At 47.3% G+C, this 22,121-nt stretch overlaps 2 protein-coding genes and 1 long non-coding RNA gene across 3 annotated transcripts; 1 reads left to right on the forward strand and 2 right to left on the reverse strand.

The window, feature by feature from the left end:
• Positions 1-575: 575 nt before the first annotated feature.
• Positions 576-6,947, forward strand: LOC130534231 (uncharacterized). Its single transcript, XM_057048251.1, has 11 exons — positions 576-1,759; positions 3,256-3,577; positions 3,656-3,772; positions 4,015-4,256; positions 4,645-4,810; positions 5,118-5,217; positions 5,316-5,391; positions 5,458-5,583; positions 5,660-5,827; positions 5,907-5,964; positions 6,548-6,947. Exons 1-11 carry the CDS (start codon positions 1,644-1,646, stop codon positions 6,644-6,646), a joined length of 1,590 nt encoding a protein of 529 aa, XP_056904231.1. The 5' UTR covers positions 576-1,643; the 3' UTR covers positions 6,647-6,947.
• Positions 6,948-7,797: 850 nt separating this feature from the next.
• Positions 7,798-10,150, reverse strand: tmem254 (transmembrane protein 254). The gene is made up of 4 exons (XM_057048128.1): positions 9,989-10,150; positions 9,171-9,274; positions 8,510-8,569; positions 7,798-8,402 (listed from the first exon to the last, which is right to left on the reverse strand). Exons 1-4 carry the CDS (start codon positions 10,073-10,075, stop codon positions 8,282-8,284), a joined length of 372 nt encoding a protein of 123 aa, XP_056904108.1. The 5' UTR covers positions 10,076-10,150; the 3' UTR covers positions 7,798-8,281.
• A 5,422-nt stretch (positions 10,151-15,572) lies between these two features.
• LOC130534317 (uncharacterized) lies at positions 15,573-22,112 on the reverse strand. Its single transcript, XR_008952865.1, has 2 exons — positions 21,855-22,112; positions 15,573-20,802 (listed from the first exon to the last, which is right to left on the reverse strand). It is a non-coding gene; the product is annotated as an uncharacterized LOC130534317 (long non-coding RNA).
• Between the last annotated feature and the right edge of the window lie 9 nt (positions 22,113-22,121).

A 22,121-nucleotide genomic window follows, 5' to 3' on the forward strand; every position in this document is an offset into this window, starting at 1 on the left:
CTTCTCTCCCTCCCCCTTCCTCCCTCACCCTCTCCTCCTCTCCCTCTCTCCTTCTCTCTTCCTTCCTAAAGGAAAAGACCGGAGAAAGGGAGAACGTCCCCCTCAACCTGAAAGAGGAGAGCAAGACACTCCTGAGAAAAATCCTCTCCGCCCCCTCTCCCCCTCTCTCCTCCCTCTCTCTCCTTCCCTCTCTCCTTCCCTCTCCCTCTCTGTGTCCCTGTCTCCCTACCACACCCCCTCCCTCTCTCTCCTCCCTCTCTCCCCCTCTCTCCCTCCCTCCCTCTCTCCCCCTCTCTCCCCCTCTCTCCCTCCCTCCCTCCCCCTCTCCCCCTCCCTCTCTCCCTCCCTCTCTCCCCCTCTCCCCCTCCCTCTCCCCCTCCCTCTATCCCTCTTCTCCATTAAGCAGATCTGCAGTTAAGCAGCAGAAAACCAAACTGGGGGAAAAGTAAACAGTGGATCAAAACAAAGCTCAGAGGTTCAAAGGATGTTTGTCAGAGCAGGAAGTGATGTAAGCCGAGGAAAAGTGAGAATGATGGCGTCCGGTGGTCACGCTGATGGTTGTGTGACAGCCTGCTGGGGGCGGGGTCACCTGCTCACCTTCTATTTCTGCTCCTCTTTCTGCCGTCTGTACGTCTGTATTTAATGTCCGACGGACGGAAAATGTTGCGCTTGCTAATCCTCTGGTCAGGCTGCCGAGTCCGTCGCCAGCCGAGGACATTTTGAACGATTTGGACATTTTTGTGCGTGTTGCGTAAGCCAACATGCAGGACTGAGTCATTGCTTTCTCCTGAATGCGTCAACAGTCATTTCCAAACACACTGACCCCCTCTCACCCTATTTCACTGAGAACTTGACCAGCTTCATCCACACCCACTCCAGGAAATGTTTTTAATTTTCTTCATTTTGTGGCTGCGCTGAGTTTGTGCGTCAGTGTTGCGGACGACATTAAGACCACCCACGACCACGGTCTACATTTTATTGACTAATTTGCACCAACTCTAAAAGCATATCTGGTTATTTTTTGTTTTAATATTCTGAAAGGACGATGCCATTTCTGGCACTTCACAATAGAACGTTACAATCAAACATGCTAACTGGATGTAAATTACAAGTCACTTGGCTGTTATGAATAGCAATTTACATTTGAATGCACCCCCACCCAAAGGGAACCGGCTCTAATCCCAATCATGGTTCTTGCGTCTGTATTCAACGTGTGATTGCTGCTCCCTTTTGATGCCACCTTTCACCTCTACTTTTGTCTCGTTTCTCTACGTTCTACTTCTGATCCTCCTTCAGCATCTCCTCTGTGTGCCTGAGCCTCCAGATCACTGCTCCCCAGATAAACCCTAAGTCTGCATCGATCTCCTTAGACGTCTGATTACACCACGTCATAGAAAAGGGGGAGTAATCCTAGTCTGATCCCAGGAATAGACCTCTGGGTGGAGCCACAGACAGTCCAGAGCCGTGGTACATGTGCCCTGGGGTAATCCCATCTTAAAAAACCCTCAGGAGGGACAAGGTGGGAGGGAGCCGGGGCATGAGACCTTCCGCCGTGGAGCAGCTCTTGTGCTGTTGTCCCTCGGATCCACCGCGGCAGTCGTGAAGAGGGACTCGCTGGACCGTAGGAGGACTCCTCCAGCAGGATGAACTTCGCTGCACAGCTACTCTACTCCAGCTACCTGAGCGAGCGCCTCCAGAGATTGTACTCACCCAGGCCTGCACTGAAGGACACTGAGGAGAATGACCCCTTCTGGCAGAGGTGGGAACTACATCTGAATTCACCAGGAATTCTCTGGGAATTTTTACCTAAACCCTGTAGTCACCAGAGATGTCACCTCTGGTCTCAGGGCTTTGACGTGTCCTTTTGTCTTCAACTTGAATTTCAAAAGCTTCTTATTAATGTTTTTCCTAAGGTGATCCAGGTGATTGTTCTTCTACAAGGTTCTATAAAGTCAAGGAATTTAAAGGGATGGTGGTGTGAGGGCCTGATAATTGGGTAGAGCTAAACAAGGAAGAAAATAAGACAACTGGGCTTGAACTGCTCACATAGCACTTCTGTGGTTGGTTGTGTAGAGCCCAAGGAGAGCGGGGTGAACTTTGTTCCAGTAGAAGGTAATGAGGCAGTACAGCAGACACCCTTCAAAGGACGAAACGAACTTTGAACTGTCTTGATTTAAACGGGAGCGTTTCCTCTGTGTCAGCATTTCATCTCTGAAGGCGCTTGTTGAAGTCTGATCCTGGCTGCCGTCGTCCTCTCCTCCATCTATTTGATGTTGTCTTTGAACTCTTGGAATGGAATGGAACTCTTTGGACCTGAAGGCAGAGGGAGCCTTGAAGTTCCACTCTGATGATGGTGCTGCAGTCAGACTGTGTCTAAATAACACACACAGGTGAAAGGTCAGGGTGCTGTTTGGGGCTGTGGCCCATTAAAGGCTCCTCCAGGAGAACTGCTCCATCTGGTGGAGTGCTGCTTTAAACCCCCGTGACAGGGACTGTCTTTGCTTTCATTTATTTAACTCCTGACAGGTTTTTTTTTGCCTGTATTATTGTTCTGAATGTGTCTGAACTTGGCTTGTTTTAAGTTTTGGTCTAAGCTAATAAAGCTTTGTGATGTTTCTTTAACGGCTAAGTGACGGGGGTTAATCTCTGAGGGGTGTAATCCAATTATTATGTTTATACCTAAAGGGCCTCCTGATGATCTGCCTGCCCTAACAGACGCCCGTAAATCAAACTATTGGATTTGCCATCCATTGACCGAGTTGGTATGAATCAAAACACCCTGACTTTGGTTCTAACCTCCCACTTTAATCACCTCTGAGTCACCTGAATGTGTTAGCCAACCGTTCGCCCAATCAAAGATGCCACTTGTTCCCAAAGGTGACAGGTGAGGTGAACGATTCATCTTATTGGTGGCCGCAGGACGTTTTATAAGTAAGACTTGGATTTAAGGTCAGACCGGTGATTAGATTATGGGTAGCACATTATCTCAAGGAGGGTCCCCACACCGGTAGGAGTGTAAATGTGTGTGTTTATGTACATGTTACATATCGAGGGGGAGAGAAAAATGATTGTTGGCAGTTTTTTCAAAGTTGCTAATGTTGTTTGAAACCTGTTGTGTATAAATGGGTTGATGACACACAGAATTCTTCTAGGCTGAGGTTTTTGAAAAGGATTTCAATATCAGAAAGATTCTCTGGATTTACCAGGACTAAACAAAGAGTAATGAATGGTTCCTCTGACTTCTTCTTCTCACAGAGAGGAGCTGCGTCTGGGCCCTCACCACCCTGGCGGCTCTTTCCCGTTTGGCCTCCTCAGCAACGGCACTGCAGGATGTAGACCCACCCTGATTGAACCAGAGAGACTGAAGGATTTCGGCGAGGAGCATCTCGTCAATGGCGACGTGAAGGTTTTCGAGACGAAGGTGGTGGAGGCTCCGGAGGTCCGGCTGATGGAACCTCCCAAAACCAGACGTGTCAGCGAGTTCAGGCACACCCCAAAGCCTCAGTACCTCCGCTTTGAAGACATAAGTGCTGCCGCCTTCAGGCTCCAGACGGGAATACAGAAAACACCGTGCACGGTAGGTCGGCACGACCCGCGTTTGATTACACGGTAACTAACGACGAATGGATGACGTGAAGGCTGTTTGTGTGTGCAGTACTCCAGGCTGTCCAAACAGTACGGGATGGAGATCTACCTGAAGAAGGAGCACCTGCACTACACAGGCTCTGTGAAGGAGAGAGGAGTGTTGTACCAGCTCACATGTCTCACACAGGTAACCAGAGAGGAAGAACCATCCCTTCCTGCTCGCTTCCTCGGGGTCAGGTCAGAGGTTGTGTGACCGTGCACACACATGTGCTCTGTCCATCACTGACAGCCAGTTAGGGCTCTCTCTAGGAGAACTAGTGGAGGCTACGTAAGGGGCCATTAATAAATGAAGTTAAGACATAATGTATTCAGCCTCCGCTGTGAATTACACTGTTATTACCATTGTTGTTGTTCCTCGCGTCTGTCCAGGAGCAGCAGAGGAAGGGTGTGATCGTGTCCACAGACTGTAACTTCTCCATGGCTGTGGCTCACCATGCAGTGGAGCTGAAGATCCCCGTGTTCGTCATCATGCCGTCGGGCTGCTCCTCACCTCGCCTCAGGGTCTACCGAGACTATGGCGCCATGGTCATCTCCTACGGCAGCACCGGACAGGACTCCCGGAGCCATGCACGGCACCTCGCCAAAGAGAACGGATACCTCTACTTGGAAGAGTCAGTGCCACGCGCCTCACGCCGTACTTTAACCCCATCTATAAGCATTTCGATCTGTGACCGAGCCCCGTTGCATTGTGGGTGATGTAGGCACCAGAGATGAGTTGACTCCAAGCCTCCTTCTTCAGTTCTGATGAGTTCTGATTTACAATAATGACAGTTTACAATCACCTTCCTCTGATTCTCATGACGTCTTCACGAAGAATCACTGGGTACAAAAGTCTACACGCAGCTGCCCACATCTAAAAGAACAAAGTCTTCTTTCTTGATTCTTCCCATCAGACAGTCAGAATCATGTCTGGCTCCTTTAAAAATCACCATTTTGTGTTTGGCTCCTGGTTCTGTGGGCGAGACCGGTGAATTGTGTCTTTGTGTTTGTGTTGAGCAGAGACGAGAGTGAGGTGTACCTGGCTGGCCTAGGAACTGTGGGCATGGAGATCGTTGAGCAAGTGCCCAAAGTGGATGCAGTGGTGGTTCCTGCAGCTGGCCAGTATGGTCTCCTGGCTGGTACCGCCGCAGCCATCAAACACCTCAATTCACAAATTACCGTCATCGTGAGTGTGCATACGTGAAGATGTAACAGTCTACCGGAGGCTCAGCTTCCCTTCCACCAAATGTTTGTTCATTTACTGTAGATCCACCTCCTAAAACCATCTGTTGGTGGATTTTGGAAGGTGGATCTGCGGTAAATCTGCAGTAAATGAACAAACATTTTACTCTGGTTTCGCACAACAGTGGAGGAAGACGCCGTTATTGTGGTGCCTCAGTTAAGCTCTCGTATCTGTAGACTGAGATGGTAGTAAAAGTGCTAACGAGACAAAAAAAACATCATTTCTGAACTCACAGAACTTTGTTCAACAGGGAGTTGAACCAGAAGGATTCCCTCTGCTGCTCCAGTCCCTGAAAATGGACAGTCCAGTCAAAGACATGCACAGCAACCCCAACAAGCAACTTTACGGAGGTAAACCCTGTCATAAAGGAGATGTCGGGAGCCTTTTTAACAGACTCGATCTGCCATCGTCTCTTTTCGACACGTGATCTTCTTCTCTCTGTCCTCAGATCTCATGGAACGTTCTTTGGGTGTCCATGTTTTCCAGCTGGCAAAGAAGCTCGTGGATAAAGTCATCTCTGTCAGGTTAGCACGTTCGGATTCTGTATTCTACGCGTGGTCAAATTGTTTGAGAGTCTTTCTGTCTTGCAGTGAGGAAGACTCCTTGGTGGCAATGCTGCGGTTTCAGGAGTTTGAACGCTCCACTGTGGACACGGAGGGCGCCATGGGCCTGGCGGCCATCTTGGCAGGACAGCTGCCAGAACTGAAAGGCAAAAAGTAAAGCAGAAATGCTGTAAAAAACCAACTAACTAACTCATTTTTAACTTAATATTGGTGCTTTTCTTCCCCCCAGGGTGGCTGTAGTGGTGAGCAGCGCTAACATGGAGCTGGCGCTGGTCAGACAATGCGTGGACCGGGCGCTGGTTCTGGACGACCGGGTCAGCAAGTTCTCTGTGCAGCTTGGAGAGTGGCCCGGAGACATGGCAAAGCTGCTGGACTTCCTGTCCAGAGAGGACGTCAGGTATCAGCATCGTCATCATCATCTTCACCGTGTGTCCTGTTAATCATCCTGTAATTTGGCTGCTCCTTGTCGTCCCCAGACTTTTGGACATCTGCCATCGGACACAAAGCGACAGGTCAGACCTCTTCAAGTCGAAGGTAGACGCCTAATCTCTGCTCTTCATCCCCTTTCTTTTTCCTCCTAAAGCCGCTCATGTTCTCTCCTTTTGGTGTCTTGGAACTGCTGACTTTGTGTTGGCAGGACACAATGTAAAGTTAAGAAGGACAGAAACTTAAATGGACTTACGCAGGTCAAGACAAGGTCCTCGAAACACCTTGGATGGAGGTCACATGACTGTCCATTACACACACACACACACACACACACACACACACACACACACACACACACACACACACACACACACACACACACACACAGCTGCTGGACCACATTTCTTTTTAAAAAAGCAGTTAAATGATTGAAAACCAGCACTTTTCCTCCAGCAAAACTATTGATGAACTTAAACTGAGGGAATCAGGGAATTTGTTATCTTGGTATTTTCAGTTTTTCCCCAAGAAAATAAGATCTATTTTGTGTATATTACCCTACTGTGACCTTTGGATCAGCAAAGATATCTTTTGTGGTCTTTTGTCATGTTGGCTCTGAGTTTAGTACGGCCAGGGTGCAACCCCTAACTGGACTCTCTATGTGTGTGTGTGTGTGTGTTGTAATTTACAGGTGGAGTGTGTGGTGGAAACCAGAGATAAGTCTCAGAGCGCTCAGCTGCGCAGGACTCTGAGTGATCGTTACCCCTCTATATGCTGGCTGGACCGGTGATTTCAACAGGAACACAGAGTATAAGGTTTCCCCGGCAACAGGCTGCCATAGCGATCTCATTAAAGGCTGTTGGGCACATGTACAGAAAAGCCCCAACGCTGTAGAGCAAATGTATCGTTTCCCTGATGTTTCTGCTGCTGTTCCTGAAGCATCGTGCGATGTCAGTGACGTTAGGCTGCGCTCAGTCGCACAGTAGAGGCTCCTCGCTCTGCACCCACGTGGATTGTAAAATGTTGTACATATTTCTTGATTTCTACCGTGATTTTAGACTCGACCCAAGCAAATAAAAATCATTACCAGACCTGTTCTGACGGGAAAGCCAGTGTCAGTTTCAGCCCTCTGGAGAGGCCTCTAGTGGAGGCGGGGCGGTCCGATATTAACGGCCCCGAGCGCCATCAGCAGAGGAAGGTGTGACCTCGTGTTAATGATCCGGGCTCGCTCGCACGACCTCACACCCCCCCCCCCCCGAGTGTCAAACCCACCAGATTTACTTCACTTTGCTGTGAATCACATGAAAACGTGTGTAACTCCAAGCAGATACCAACGGCTCTGTTGCGCAACTGCACGTTATCAGCGATGGATTACTTTATCAGTGATTTGGGTCAGGGCCTAAGAAGACATGAGGATAAATCTTTGATAGTGGAGTCAAAGGTCAGGGGTCACATCCAGCCTGCAGTACACACTCGGGTCCACCTGTTCAAGGCTTCTAATCAGCCCATCACATGGCTGTGCAATGGATTTACAACCAGAATGGGGAGGAAAGGGGGATTTAAGAGACTTTTAATGTGGCCCGGTTGTTGGTGCCAGACAGGCTGGGCTGAGTATTTCAGAACCCGCCGGTCTACTGGGATTTGCACCCACAACCATCTCCAGGGCTTACAGGGAACGGTCCCAAAAGGAGGAAATATCCAGTGAGCAGCAGTTGTGTGGGCAGTTCTGAAGGCAGAAGCGGGTCCAAACTCTTATCAATAAAGTGGCCGGTGAGTGTATTTATAGACCATCCAGCTTTTTATGACAAATTTGTTCAAGAGTCCTTGTGGTTGGAAAGAAAAAAAACTACTATTTGCTGTAGAACAAACATTTGCAACTTCATAAAATGCATAAAAAGTGTGTGTAAGTGTAGGAAGGACACAGCTGTGAGGAGGCAGCGCTCCGGTACAAAAGGGGGTTTTTATTGGTCAGAGAGCATGTAAGAAAACAAAAACACTGGAACGTTAGAATGTTAAGAGTCTAAACAAACGGAATCAGGAAATCACAGTACGATTCCAGCGTCAGCGGCTCCGGAACGTTTCACCAAACCTGCCACAGAGTCACAGCAGCCTCACATTCACAGTATTCAAACGCTCAACAACATGGAGACGAGTCCAAATACCAGCGCGGTTCTGCTACCAGGACGGCTGAAACACCCTCAGACAGCTGTAAACATCTTCGTTGTTCGGCCAGTTCGTTCTGCTTCACTTCCAACTTTAGAAATGGGTGTAAAGCAACAAACTAGGTGCTGAAAATACATCAAACACTGTCCTGTCATGTAGCAAATACACTTAGTGTTGTTCCTAACAAGAATTAAAAACAGCTTCTTCTTCTTCTGTGTTAATGGAAAGTACCGGGCGTCTTCCTCCGAGGGTTCTGCTGGGGTTAGTTCTTTTTGCGGCGCTCAGGTTTGTACTTGATGAGGAGCCCCAGGGAGGCGAAGCCGAACAGGAAGGTCTGGAAGAACCAGAGGCAGCGTGTGGTCATGCTGTTGATGCCTTTGTTACTGCGGGGACACGCAAGAAGACGCAACCGGTCAAGGAATGTGGGGACGCATCGTGAGCATCAGATGCTTCTGCAGCTGGGATGGCTTGATGGTGCTTCGGGAATTACCTGCACACCTTCAGGGAAACGAAGGCCTCGACAGCATGGATAGCTAAGGCTGCCCACCACCTGCAGCAGAGACACACCACAACTGTCACAGTTTTCCACACAAAACAACAAATTTGTGGTCACTTCTGTGTCTGTGCGGCGGGATCGAACACCAAACACGTTCATTTCCCAGATAAACATCATCATCCTCACTCTTAGAGTGTCAGTCGGCCGGTCCCTGCGGCCTCAGGTTCATAAATATCATAGAATTCTTAGTGAGATCGTCAGATTCACTGTGAAGAACGTTTGTCTGCTACAGCATAATCAAAGTCACATGACTCTCGCTGTATCCTCAGCACAAACCATGAATAAATGACGCCCCGGCATCAGCCGGCGCTGAACGGGAGTCATGTGACATCCTAAGCCTCCCCTGTGTTTAGAAAAGGTGTGAAGAGGGTCACATTAGCGTAACAATAACAGCATTCTGCTTGATTGCTCCGGTAACCAACTCGTGCTGCATGTGACCAAATAAGTGGAGAGAATTGTTTTGTGGTGTGAATGAGAGGGGGAAAACAAGGCTGAAATTTGATTAAACACTGACTTAGAGGAATTATTGCTTATTTTAGTTCTGAATAATCCCAGCGCAGCTAAAGCAACAAGGCTTTTGAAATCAAACACTCACCCCTTGTACAACAAGCCAGAGTGGTTATCAACAAGGTATCTGCAGAAGGTGCCATAAGGACCGAGGTACTGGAAGGGGAATGTTCCAGGAGCAAAAACAACCCACTGCAAAAACAGACATTAAAGTATATCATTAACCTAATGACAGGGATCCTCTTCCCCAGCAAGAAAATATTCACAAAACACAAGAATGACCTTTAATAAGCATCAACAGCGCTGGTGCTCACGTCTACTATTGCTGCTTTATGAAAGTCACTATTGACAAATGCCTCAACAGTGTGTCAGCATTTCTGAGTATTCTATAGCAACAAGAAGGGAAACTTTTTGTATTTCGAATGAAGTTTGGCATGTTTACTTTTCTCCAGTTCATGTCACTAAATGATGGACTTTGGACTAAGCTTTGACCTGTGCAATGAAGATAAACCGAGTCTGCAACACTAAAGGAAGAATTGTGTTCAAACGTAGCAGAATGATTAAATGTTACTGGGTAGAACAAAATGGGTCAAACCAAATGTACAAAAGGACCATTATATAAAATTTCTACACCCTGACAGTTTAGAGCTCGATAAATGCAATGGTATCAACACTAAAAGCAGCTGTTCAATGTGAATTTATTTAATATTCTTTAAATGAATGAATGCATTGTCAATAGTGTCTCAAGTTTGCCCAAACGATGATGTTCACCCCCCCGAAACTGGCCGACACGTATACAACTTCATTAGTGCGTTCAGATACGATGAACTTGACTTTTTTCCATCCTTGGTTTGTTCGAGCATTTATGCATTTAGCATTTATGATTGCTTTTTTTTTTAAACTTACACTGAAATGTCCGACCCCCAGGGTCACAAACACGATCCAAAACAGACTTGATCTTTTAAAATAGTCGCCTCCACCACTTTTCGCCATCGTTGCTGCCTCCTCCGCTGTTCTGTGGGCTGGTGCCGCGATAAAAAGGGACCGTGTAGAAACAGCTGGGGAAAGGTTCCGGGGTGGGACAGGCTGCTAGACACACGAGCGGAACTAATGCAATAGATATGTGCAATCTGGTATGAAATATTAGTTTTACATTATCCTGATTTCCTCTCTGTCCTGTGTTGTTAGCGTCATATCCAATAAAATACAATAACAGGATCACAGTCCGTGACGGTTCAATTCACTGTGGTTTATATAGACAATAGTGCCACCTTGTGGCTAACTGCCCTTTTTATTGCGATCTCATGATATATTTCTACATATTACAATATAAATATTATTAAAATGTAATGGGCAAGAGTGTTTTTGTTAGAGTTGAGATACAGCTGCTTGTTCACCGTCAGGGTTAAGAGCTACATCGTCAGTTCACTGTGATGCAGAAGCAAGTTTGCTTTCTGCAGTCCAATAATTAGGAGCATCACAGCTTCCCGTTTAGTTTGCACTTACACGACCAGACAAATTCAAACATGCACACATGTGTACTGGCAAGACGAATTCAGACATAAGTAAACAGAAAGTTTATTAATAAGAAATGCTTCAATGTACAGTTCACACATTAAGAGATATTAAAAATCACTGAAATTCTTCCATTAGTTGAAAGAATTGTTTTATTTTTCAGAGTTTGTCAGCTTCAGGTGTGTGAGGGTTTATCTGATAGGACTGGGGTCGTGCTCAGAGAAAGCTGCTGCGACATTTAGGAGCCGTCTCCTTTTGAGGGGTCGCCGATTCCGCTGATAAAGATTTAAAAAGTCTTTACTTTTCAAAAATGCTTACAAAATACTGCACCTCTCTTTCTGAGCTTTGCTCTTTTGCACTGTTTGACTTTGGATTTAACAAGCAAACATTTACATCTTCACTTATTTGGCACGTTTTCTGGCTAATGTCTGATAATCACTGAATATACACAAGAGGTCAAGGATCAGGAAGTCAAGGACTAACATTGCACTATACGCTCAAATTTAAGGTGCTTGGATTCAGATTTAAAGAAATAGAACCCCCCTTTGACTCAAATATGAGGGTTTTTGTTGTTTTCATGCTGTTCGACCCACCCTGGTGGTGTTATTGAGATGTTTCCCGGCGATGAGCAGCTGGAGGAGAGGACCCGCTGCTCGGTGAAGGTCTGGACATGTTGATGCATCTGACAAGCTTTCACACACCTATTCAGTGTCACCAGGGTGGTGTGTGTAATGGACTAGTTCAGCACTGAATAATTAAACTTCCTTGTTTGTGCTCCTTGGACGATGCCTCCAGCTGCTCCGCATACAACGAAAAGCAAAGAAGAGGTGTTGATAGGCTTCAGCTGTTTTGCATTTAGCCGCTCGGTTAAACATTTCTCTAAGACTATTGTTGACTAATCAGCATTTATTCCTAAAACCCATCAAATGATTCACAGGAGAGCTTCATTTGAATCAAAGGGAATCTTTGAAGTGCGACGACTGCTTCGTCAGTTCTAGCTCACCAGAACTAGATTATCTCCATTTGCATTATTACAATGTTTATTAACAACGATGGAACGTATTACTTGTCATTTTAATATTACTTCCATTTTCACTTGAACACCTTTCAACAGCTTCACCACAGTTGTATCTCCTATGTTACGCTGGTTATTTACTGTGAGTAGAAATAGTCATAAAATGCTCATTTATTTTCAAAATCGACGTCATCTTTACTTTGCTTCTGCTTCTGATCGCAACAGCCAAAGCACCTTGAGATTGTTCATGTCCATGAGTGCAGCAGCAGCAGCAGAACAATAATCTGCAATCAGGGCCCAATTTTCCTGTTTGATATGTTTCACAAAAACAGTCACATGCAAGTCGTCTCTGAGCTAAGTGGTATCGATGGGGCTGACGATCAAAGCTTTGCCACCATACTGCCAGGGATCGGGTGATAATGGGAGGGGGGTGTGATAGTGTGTGTGTGTGTGGGGGGGGGTGGTTAGGGTTAGGGTTAGTCTGCATCAGTCTGTAGCGTGCTCTCCTGGGTGCTCAGGTGACCTGGATAAAAGGTGAGCTGACAGGAGCTGCAGTCACACAGTGAAGGGACACGGTCACATCAGCAGAGGACCCAAAATCACTGCTCATTCAGCCGCTGCAGCCATCAACATGTGGAAGGAGTCCAGCACCGGTGAGGCACCACCTTTCGTCTGAAACACAGTCGGTTCTGAGGGTTTTGTTGTTGCAGAGTTATGAGCAGAAATCAGACTCGTGTAAATGTAACAGAGCAGGTTGAAAAATAATGAGGGTCAAAACTGAAGCAAAGTTCCATTTCCCATGTTCGATGAGCTAATTTAGGTGTAGTGAAAGTAATTTTCTGACACAATTGCAAGAAGTGAATCTAATCTTGCTGACAGTGATGCACTGTATTAACTATAGAGTGCTGATCATCAGCCAATTATCAGATCCAGAATGATAGTGAAGATTGGACAACAAAAGATGGAATTCTGGAGAAAAACTTCTGACATTCCGATGCATCTCATTAGCCTATTTTTTTATTTACCTTATTTGAGTCAAGTTGGAAGGTAAAACATAATGAAAGCAGGTGGACGCCGAGCGTTCAGTGTCTACCACAGTTATCTAACATGGTCACCGCGTCCCGTCAGTGCGGCCGTCTCCATTATCGCTCCATCGCCGTGTGAATTTCTCCGGTTGACGTCAGAAAATGTCCCTGGATTCTGAACCTGCTGTCTCTCTCCGCCTCAGATGATGCCCGGCCCGCGGCCCCCGGCAGCAGCTCCGGCAGCAGCTCCTCGCGCAGCGCCAGCCGCAGGAAGAGGACCAGCTTCTCCAAAGAGCACGTGGAGCTCCTGCGAGCCACCTTTGAAACGGACCCCTACCCTGGCATCAGCCTCCGAGAGAGCCTGTCTCAAGCCACAGGCCTGCCCGAGTCACGTATCCAGGTGTGTATGGCATTCAAACGCTTTCTAAGGAACTCATGAAGGTCATCCTGCGATTGTGAGGTCGGACCTTGTGCATTATAGTGAAATACTCAACAAAGCAGTAGGGAGGCGCATGAAAGCAGCAGAAATTGGAAAACATGCGAAACCAACGCAAAACAGCTAAATTCGGCGACTGTTAGCAGCTTTATCTCTCCCTCAGGAATGCACGTAGATGGCAGACGTGCACACGCTGTGAGTCACCACGGTCCCTTATCATGTGAAACCTCTGTTTTCAAATGCATCCTGCATTGACTGGCAGATACCGCTATCACTGGTCAGTTTACTTCAGTGTGGTTAAAGATGACACCAGCTCTTTTTATCAGCTCCAGGAGCCCGACGGCCCGCGCGCTCTCTGCCGGCTCTCGGCTCCTGCGCGTGTCCCCGTGCGCTGAGGGAATGATTAACGGGTCGAATGTGTGCTCGGTTTATCTGCTGTGACTTTAATCTGTTTTTCTCTCCCGTCCAGGTGTGGTTTCAGAACAGGAGAGCTCGCACTTTGAAATGCAAAGGGGCCAAGAAAGCCCTGTGGCAGTCGGACAGCCCGGTCCAGGACGGTAGGACGCTGCAGACGGGTCCGGTCCATCTGCCACCTCAGGGACCACCGCCGGCCTACCCAACCCCGGTGAAAGAGGAGCTGGAGGAGGCCTGCTACTACGGGCCCCCTGCTTATCCCACCATCGGGGAAGAGTATGGATCCATATATGGGCTGGTGCAGGGAAGACCACTGGGAGGCCCCATCAGTCCAAACATGAGGGACGTGTGGTCCCAGCCGGGCGGCCACCCGTCCTCCGCTGCCCCTGCGTGGTGCCAGTCTCCACTGGAGATGAGAAGCTACACTCCCAGCCAGATGAAGTTCATGTATCCGGGATCGGCGGAGCAACAGTTGTACATGTCCTGCTCCCATTCTTCAACTCCAGATACTCCAGATTCCGGGTTTTGGGATGCCACGATGGAAAACAGCCCGCCACTGCTGGGCCAGTATTCAAAGCTTGAGGATTCTTGGAGTGGAACCGGTCTGGAAGCTAGAGGAGAACCGGGGCACCAGTCAGTGGGTCAGCACGCCCCCCTGCCAGAGCTGTCCCTGCAGGAGATCCTTGGGGAGCTGGAGGAGGACTGGCTGGGAGGAGAGGGCCTGGGCCGCCACGCCACGGAGAATAAAACCTTCTCCTGAAGACTCCCGTTCCCTCAGAAGAAATCTTTTGTACTATTTTAAATTTGCTTATTAGTTGCTAATATGTGAATACATATATTTATTTTAAGAAAAGAAAAAATTCACCGAACCAACAACGTTCCGATATTTTTTACAATCTTTTATTTATTTTCCATCTACAATTTCTTCTGGTTCATCTATTTATTTGTTAATTATGACCACTATTTATGATGTTCTGCACTTTATCTGGAATAAATCTGGTGTAATGAAATAAGGAATTGGTGTTCTTTGTCTTTATTAGAATCTACAAGCGTCTTTGAAGCTACAATTTTGCCAAGAAAATGAAAAATAGCCCAAAGACCTTTAAAATTGGGCCTCGCTGTCTGTACCAAGAAATGACCTTGGCAATTGTCTCTGAACTCCCTTCTGATTGTCCCTTTGGTTGAATCCGCCACGACCGCTGGCGTGACAACGAGACATCTGCAAGGCTGCTGGAACACTAACATTTCCTCTCCTCCAACTTCTCTGTTTGGACCTCTGCCGGCTCCGTGAGACACAGCAGAAAGAAACACTTGCCAGATGTTAACCTCCAACCGTTGGCTTCCCTTACATGGATGGCGTGTGTCCTGCACCAGTTTCCTTCCTCCCAGACCCTCTGTTTTATGATTAACTTCTATAAGTTCTCATTTGTTTATGTGGCTGCAGGCAGTGCGGGTTAGAAACGTGGAAAATCCTCAAGCTTTATAAACTAATTGGAAAGGATTCAAGTGAACCTTTAAAGGAGAAGAGAGCAAGAAACTATTTCAATCCATTTCAGATAGACGTGATGTTTCCAGGGGAGGAAATGCAGCTGTGATGTGATTTATATCAATCACACTGATAATAAGCCGCCTTAATGAGTGTGTAATATAAATGGATGCATGACTGTCTCATTTGTGTAGATGTGAAATAATCCTTATGATTGTGAAGATCATGAGAGTTGCTTCTGACGAAGTCGGGCCTGTAATGACTGACTCCTGCCAGTAGGGGGCAGTGTGAGGCGACCGCTTCTTCTCTGGTCACCTTCCCTATTCCTTGCTAATGATTAAGGTGGTTGCAATTAAGTTCTCAGTTGGTATAAAACGGACTCAAATCATTTTTTATGTCGATGTAATCTTTCACAGTGTTTAAAATGGCAGTGCGTAACAGTTTTAAACCCTTTTAAAGGAGTCATTGTTGGCTAATAAGCTGCTGCCAACATTAATATTCATTAATATTCAACAGTGTTTATTTCTCTTTTATAATGGAACACACCAATTGTCACGACCCGTACAGTCTGCAGTGTGCAAGGAAGCAGTCGACACAGCTTGTGAGGTGGTTTTTCCATCATTTATTAATAACCACCATCAAAACAGGAGAGAAGATATTGACCAAAAATGGCAGAGCCCCCCTACAACCTTGTCTTTTCCTGGGAAGGTGTGAGGAGGGCGCGCCTGCTGCTTTTATCCTGTGACTTGATGAGGCGAGTGGCTTCAGCAACCAACCCTGCAGCACACCAGCATTTAATGAACTGAAATATGACGTTTGACGACAAGTCCATCACCCTTGACGGTCCTTCAGCTGTGAAGGACCTTAAGGAGGAGATCCTGAAGCCAGAAGGCCTCAGATTGTTGCTGACAAGTCCAATGGTCAACAAACTTTAGTATCCTGTGGACAAGGACAACGTCCAGTTGATGGAGTTTCCACTTTAAACAGGGAAACGAGGGTGACCTGGAACGTGAAAGGAGGAGGCTGCACCACGGGAGAGAAAGTCTGGAGACATTTCAGATGTGTCCCGTCTGCAAAGAGCGGCGCAACAATCCTACGGGGCTCTCAGTCTCACTTAGTGTCAAAGATCCAGAAAAAATGTCTCCTGGCTCATTGTAGTCTGAGTCGAGCTGTTTGACGTTACCTCGCGGTAAAAATAGACAAAAACCTTTCATTCAAGCGATGTCTCATCTGTTTTGGGTTATTCAGGAACACGCAAGTTTAAAAGCAATGGTGGATACACCAAATGGACCCCTAAAATAAGGGAGAGGCTCAGATAACGTCGAAAATACACTGATATTGGCGTGAAACCGACACGGATCCCTTAGAACACATAAGCCATCAGGAAGGGGACCACAGATAGGTCCCACACACCCCCACAACAACCCCATGTTTTTATGACATAATGCACTTAATGACCTCACATATTTCTCCAGCTTCATTATTGTTTCATGGTTCCTAATAATGAAAAAGGTTCAATGAAAAGAAATTGTTTTATTATCAGTTGATTGCCAATCGGGCATTAAAATGACATAGAATTTTTGTGTTTTTTTTGCAGGTTCTTGGCAGAATTTGCAGGCTGATAAATAGATTTCAGTACAAAAAGGAATGACAAACTGCACAACCATTTATTATTTCTCATTAAATCGGATCCATGAAGCCGACATAATTTAGAAGTTGTCATTTTCAACCTCGTTAATTAATATAAATTTTGTTATTGATGTCCAACATATAAATAATGTCTTTTCACTCTGATCGGATTAAAAATGCCAAACTGAAATGGGTGTGTTTGGACGAAATACTCCAGTTCCAGAAATGACCAGGAGAGGGCGCAGATGAGCAGCCTTTACAGAATTTAACGTGATCGGGCACCGTACGTCATTCCTGACATCATAAATAGCGTTATTGTTCCATGATCAGGGCTCTTCACGAGAAGGTATGCCTGCAGAACCTTCACAATACCTGAAGAGTTAGTTTTATATATATTTTTTATATATATCTAAACGTTTAAAACCTGCAGGTTTGAACCCGGAGTCCCTGTTGAGATGAACGTCTTCTCTGAATATACTGTTTTGTCTTGTGTGCGCTTTTGTGATTTGTTTGTTCCCCTCGGTGTTTGCTTTTGACTTGGTGTTTTGCCCTGGGTGTCATCAGCTGCTCTGGGTCCCCTCGTGGCCGCTCCCCACCTCCTGTAAAACCTACGATCCGCCTTCTCTTCTGATTAGGCTATCAGAGGTCAATGTTTCTATCAGATGCTTAGTCACAACCAGGGGAAAAAACATAAATCCAAATATATATTTATACACAAGCAGCACATTATGTGCACGGTCACATTGATTTGCCAAAGAGAGTAATATGACAACGCCCTGGGGTGTTGTTGCATAAAGCTCAAGGTTGTTGTAATAATCCAAGAGAGAGCAATAAAGCAGAGTTCAGGAGAACGGCGACTCCCGACGGCCCCTCTAACCAGATGTCAGAGCGCACCAAAGCGACACGGTGCTCGGGTGACGAGCAGGAAGTCCAGTAATCTACACCTTCACAATCAGGCCGTTCCTTTCCTGTGGTGGTGACGGATGGGGTCAACGGCGAAGCCTTTCTCGTCATCCCCCGTGAACTACTGCGTCCCTGGGTGGGGCTGAACCGCCAACCTCTCAGTTAACAGCGCCAGTGACACACCACCGACACGTGCGATTCAGGTTTAGAGAGTTCGTGCACTCATCGCTTCCTTTTGTTGCCTTTATTTGTGCCACAGACACGTCGGCGCTTAAAGGCACTTACAGAAACAGTCGTTATTGTCACAATGTGACCAGTCCAGCTTCACCGTACCGGTACCGGTCCTCACAGAGCTGTTTAAACCCCGTTTGACCGCATAAAGCTCGTTACTGAAGGTACAAAACTACAGCTGTCACTGTAAATATTAGCTAGCCTGCTCCGTTATCCCACGCTGCCATTGATTAGCATGATCTGACCATCAAACTGTCCTGTCCAACAACATTTCACGGTTAAATAAGTAATCATAAAACATTTGTCCAGACCTGAAAACACCTGAAAACAAACGTCACATATTTCCTTATCAAACGCTACAGGGAACAATCCAACAGGCAGGATGTCAGGCTTGAGGTTTGACACCATTTCCTGCAATACTGAATTGTGTTTGTGTTGTTCATCCAGTCCTGGAGATGTGAGGAAGGGTGTTGTCTCGTGTGTCTGGCGTGGGTTCCTGTCCCCAGGAAAACACAGATGCGGGTGGGAACGCAGCCCGGCGGCCTCCCGAAGGCGCTAAAGATAGCTCAGCGAGGGGAAATGTCGCAGACGTGTGCCGGCGTTGACCAGGACGTGAGCTCAACCAACAAGACCCAAGACACGAGAGAGGGAAAAAAACCCAGCAGCATGTTTCGGATCCATCATGTGACCATCATCACATATGAAGCTGTTGCCCCCGTTTGCTACAGCAGTTGCTGCTGTCTCCAAACGCGACTCCTGATCTGTTTCCTGCTGCCTAATTTTACACATGGCAGCGTGATGCCGCGTTTCAGTGCAACCAGAGAAGCCTCTTAACGTTGCCCGGTCCCTAACGGTCCCAACGACCTCTGTCCCGGTCCTCACTTTTACAGCTAGATTAGAAATCCAACCCCTTGCATGAAACGCGAGTGGATTTATGCCCCAGAAATGTGTCCCTGTGACTATAACCCAGAGTAAACACACCAGAAGGAGATGTTTCTGAAGAGCAAGGGGGAGTTACGATGCAGTGAAAGGGATATGAAGGAGGGAAGGATGCAGAGGGGAGGGCTACGTGGAGGGAGTGGGCTCGCCGAAACAGCCCGAGGGAGAAAAGACAGGTCCTGGACCTTTATCCTTGTTCCCCTTGACTGTCGGACCTGGCTTCAGGTTTCTTCTGCCCTGTTATTAGCTGTCGAACCAGATGTGTATTTGTTCCAGTAATATCCCGGTTTAGAGGAACCTGCTGAACAACTGTGATGGCAAATATTAGCCGGCAGCCTTCAGATGTGGTGGACGTGGGCTCGCCGCGTCGTCCCCAGCTGTCGGTGGACACTCAGCCGGACCCGCCTGATCTTGACCTCGCTGCAGTCAGCTGTGGTTGCACAAGCGCCGTTTCTTCTAATAGGACATTCCATCATGAGGTCTATCATGTGTCCCGGGGGTTGCTCAATAAAGAGCTCCAACTGTCTCCCGCTCACTTCCACGCGCGCCGTTGACCACTTCCTGTCAGCTGAAGCCCTCACATGACGCAGCTCGAGCGTTTACGTTGTCATCCATCACCCGGAGCGTTCGCAGATTCACCCTGTCGGTGACCTTTACTGCAGAGAACCGTTATCCAGCCTCGCCGGCGTGTTATTTATGTCGTTGTCTTCTTCTTGCTTCTGAAAAGATGACCAGAAAAGGACTCCGTGTGGAAGATCAGGGTTTGTTTTCCCAACAGCTGGCTGAGAATTCATTTACAAAGGTCGGCTTGAGCTTTTCACTGATGTCAACAGGCTAGAATCCGACAACGGCGACAACTCACGAGTCTTTCGGCTTTCGAGCTGAAGGCTGAAGCGATTCATCTGCTAATTTATCTGCTCTTTGAAACGTCCGAACCGTGACGTCAAGCTCCTGCGTTTGACCTGCGACTGCATAAAACGTAGACTTGGTAAAGAAGCCACGAATTTAACGGCGCTAATGTCAACGATGCCCCCGTAAATGAGGTGGAAGGAGCTAACGGACAGAGAGGAAGGGACGACAGAGACGACAAGACCATCTCAAATCTACAGAACCCCGTGGGGCAAATTAGATTTACACATATAAGAACCCTCCCGGCATGATAGAGGGAGCAAGCGTGAGTCAGGAGCGTCTCTGGGCTGATGGAATGTCCACCGTGGACGGTCGGCCTTCGCTAAAAATACGACTTGTAATTTAAGTAAACGCGTGCAGGGAGTCGAGCCTCTGCGCTCTAATTTAGGAGCTCATCTGAGCACGTTGTGATTCCGCCTCAAACGGTGTCTGGACACCGAGGAGCTCTTGCATTTGTTTGCTTTTTCCAAAAATAGCCGTGCGCATGTGTCGGGCGAGCGGCAGCTGACTGGGAACGGACTAACGCCGCGTTGCACGTGAATCGCCCTCGTGTTCGCCTTTAATCGCAGCTCCGCACAGCTGATATTAAATGGCGTCCAAGTGGGAAATAAGGCCGGAGCCTCATTAACTAACTGGGGGTTGAGTGGGGGTGGGGGCACTGGGGGACGTCAATGACAGTTATTCCCATTTGTGACATATATTCCGGTATCTACTGGGTGGGGACAGAAAGGCAGCTTGGGCGTGTCTCTTCGGGTCCCTCCGTCAGGTGGACATTGTCCCATGTCCTCAGTTTGTTTGTCTGCATAATTTTTAGATCCACTGCTCAAGTCCAAACCTTTAAATGTCCATTTGTCTCCCGTCAGGTGCTGTCGGTCAGTTCTGCCTGTTCCAGCTCCGTTACAGCCTCCAAACAAAGTAAACACCATATATTTTAACCTATTTAGACCCAGAATAAAGTGTAAAAAATTCCTTTCCCCCCCTTTTTTAGTCTCCTTGAGAGGACAGAATGACGTTGCTGGGTCTCTGGAGGATGTTTAATCATCAGGTGCCTCTTTTTGAAGGTTTATTGACGCTCAAACGAGAGTCCAGGTCTTAATCAGAAAGATGGAGAGCTTCATTCTTCTACCGTCCCGACGTCCTGAATGTGGCATCTTCACCCTGACGGCAGCATCACTGATCCACCACAGGGCTTCACATCGCTCCGACGGGTGGGGCCATCTACCAACACAGCAGCCCATTACTAGCCAAACACTAGCCACTGATTTCTGTTTCATTTTTAACTCTGAGCGAATACAAACACAGTCTGATCATATGAAACGTGACCCAGAGTCTAAAATCTGACTGAAGAATGTGTTTCAGAAGCACTACTCACTATTATTGCAACAGTTTGGGCAGGAATTATGGATCCAAGTTAGGATTGGGTTGTTTTACGGTCAGACGAGGCCTCCAGAATCTCCCCCCGTTGGAACAAATAACTGTGTTTCCTTGTGACGTCGCTGCCAGGGAGGGCAGGAGTGACGTGATTTATGAGGACGATATCCGTGCACTATCGCTCAGGGAGAGAGCTTCCACCTGCCAGCTGCATCAGAGGTCAAATCTCTGATATCTCCCATCATTTATTCGTGCCCCCCCATCAGCATCTCCTCCTGCACCGTCACCGCCCCGTCCTTGAGAACAAACACTGCACGCACACATACGTTGACCCCTTGCAAAGGTGCAAAAATCCCTCTTCCTTGATTAAATAGTTAATTAATAGTTGACAAAAGTAAAGAATAAGTCGAATGTGTCAAATTATATATGTATTTAAGAAAAAAATGGTTTTGGGTCTTCAAGAGTATAAAATGAACTGGATTTTTTTGAACCGGTTTAATTTAAACATCACAAGTAGCATTTAAAGCTCAAAGCAGCAGAAAGTTAGCAACACAAACCAATCTTTACTCTTTAATCTTAATTTTCCTCATCCATAAATCGTGCGCAATTACAATCCTCAAAGTATTTTCTGCACTTCCAGCGTGATGAAACCAATCCTAACTATCTAATCATTACTATGATGATGATTATGATGATGATTACACTTTGTATATGTGTCACCTCTCCACATAGTGCAGGATATTCCTGAGCATTATTGCAGGATATTTCCTGCCTTGTTTCGGCGCATTAACCCCAAAGCTTCCTATTCAAAAATGATGTCATTTCTCACGGTCCTGGTTCTTTATCCGGGGCCCCTTGCTGTTAAATCCAGGCTCCGCCTCTCCAGCAAGCGCACCCACCTTGTCCAGCAGCAGCAGCAGCAGCAGCAGCAGCCCAGTGCTGCAGGCACCGACCGAGGCTCAGGCGTGGAGCGCACCGGGGAGCGAGCGCGACGCACCGGGGCCGCAGCGCCAAGCAGCGCCGCTCATAACCGCCTCGGTTCCTCGGCGCAGGGGAGCGCATTTCCGTCTTAGAGGACACGAAGAGGGTGTTGAGACTCTTCTGTCAGTTGTGCAAAGGAAACTCCCTCACGGCCAAATTTGGGAGTACCGTAACCGGTGGTGGGG

Source organism: Takifugu flavidus, chromosome 11, assembly GCF_003711565.1.
Source record: "Takifugu flavidus isolate HTHZ2018 chromosome 11, ASM371156v2, whole genome shotgun sequence".
NCBI lineage: Eukaryota > Metazoa > Chordata > Actinopteri > Tetraodontiformes > Tetraodontidae > Takifugu > Takifugu flavidus.

Coding starts and splice junctions, on each gene's coding strand:
- LOC130534231 (XM_057048251.1), top strand. CDS start 1,644: ATGAACTTCGCTGCACAGCTACTCTACTCCAGCTACCTGAGCGAGCGC. Junction 3,578..3,655: donor TACAGAAAACACCGTGCACG/GTAGGTCGGCAC, acceptor TTGTGTGTGCAG/TACTCCAGGCTGTCCAAACA. Junction 5,218..5,315: donor CAACAAGCAACTTTACGGAG/GTAAACCCTGTC, acceptor CTCTGTCCTCAG/ATCTCATGGAACGTTCTTTG.
- tmem254 (XM_057048128.1), bottom strand. CDS start 10,075: ATGGCGAAAAGTGGTGGAGGCGACTATTTTAAAAGATCAAGTCTGTTT. Junction 9,275..9,988: donor TGGGGGTCGGACATTTCAGT/GTAAGTTTAAAA, acceptor CTGTTTTTGCAG/TGGGTTGTTTTTGCTCCTGG. Junction 8,403..8,509: donor GTTTCCCTGAAGGTGTGCAG/GTAATTCCCGAA, acceptor GTGTCCCCGCAG/TAACAAAGGCATCAACAGCA.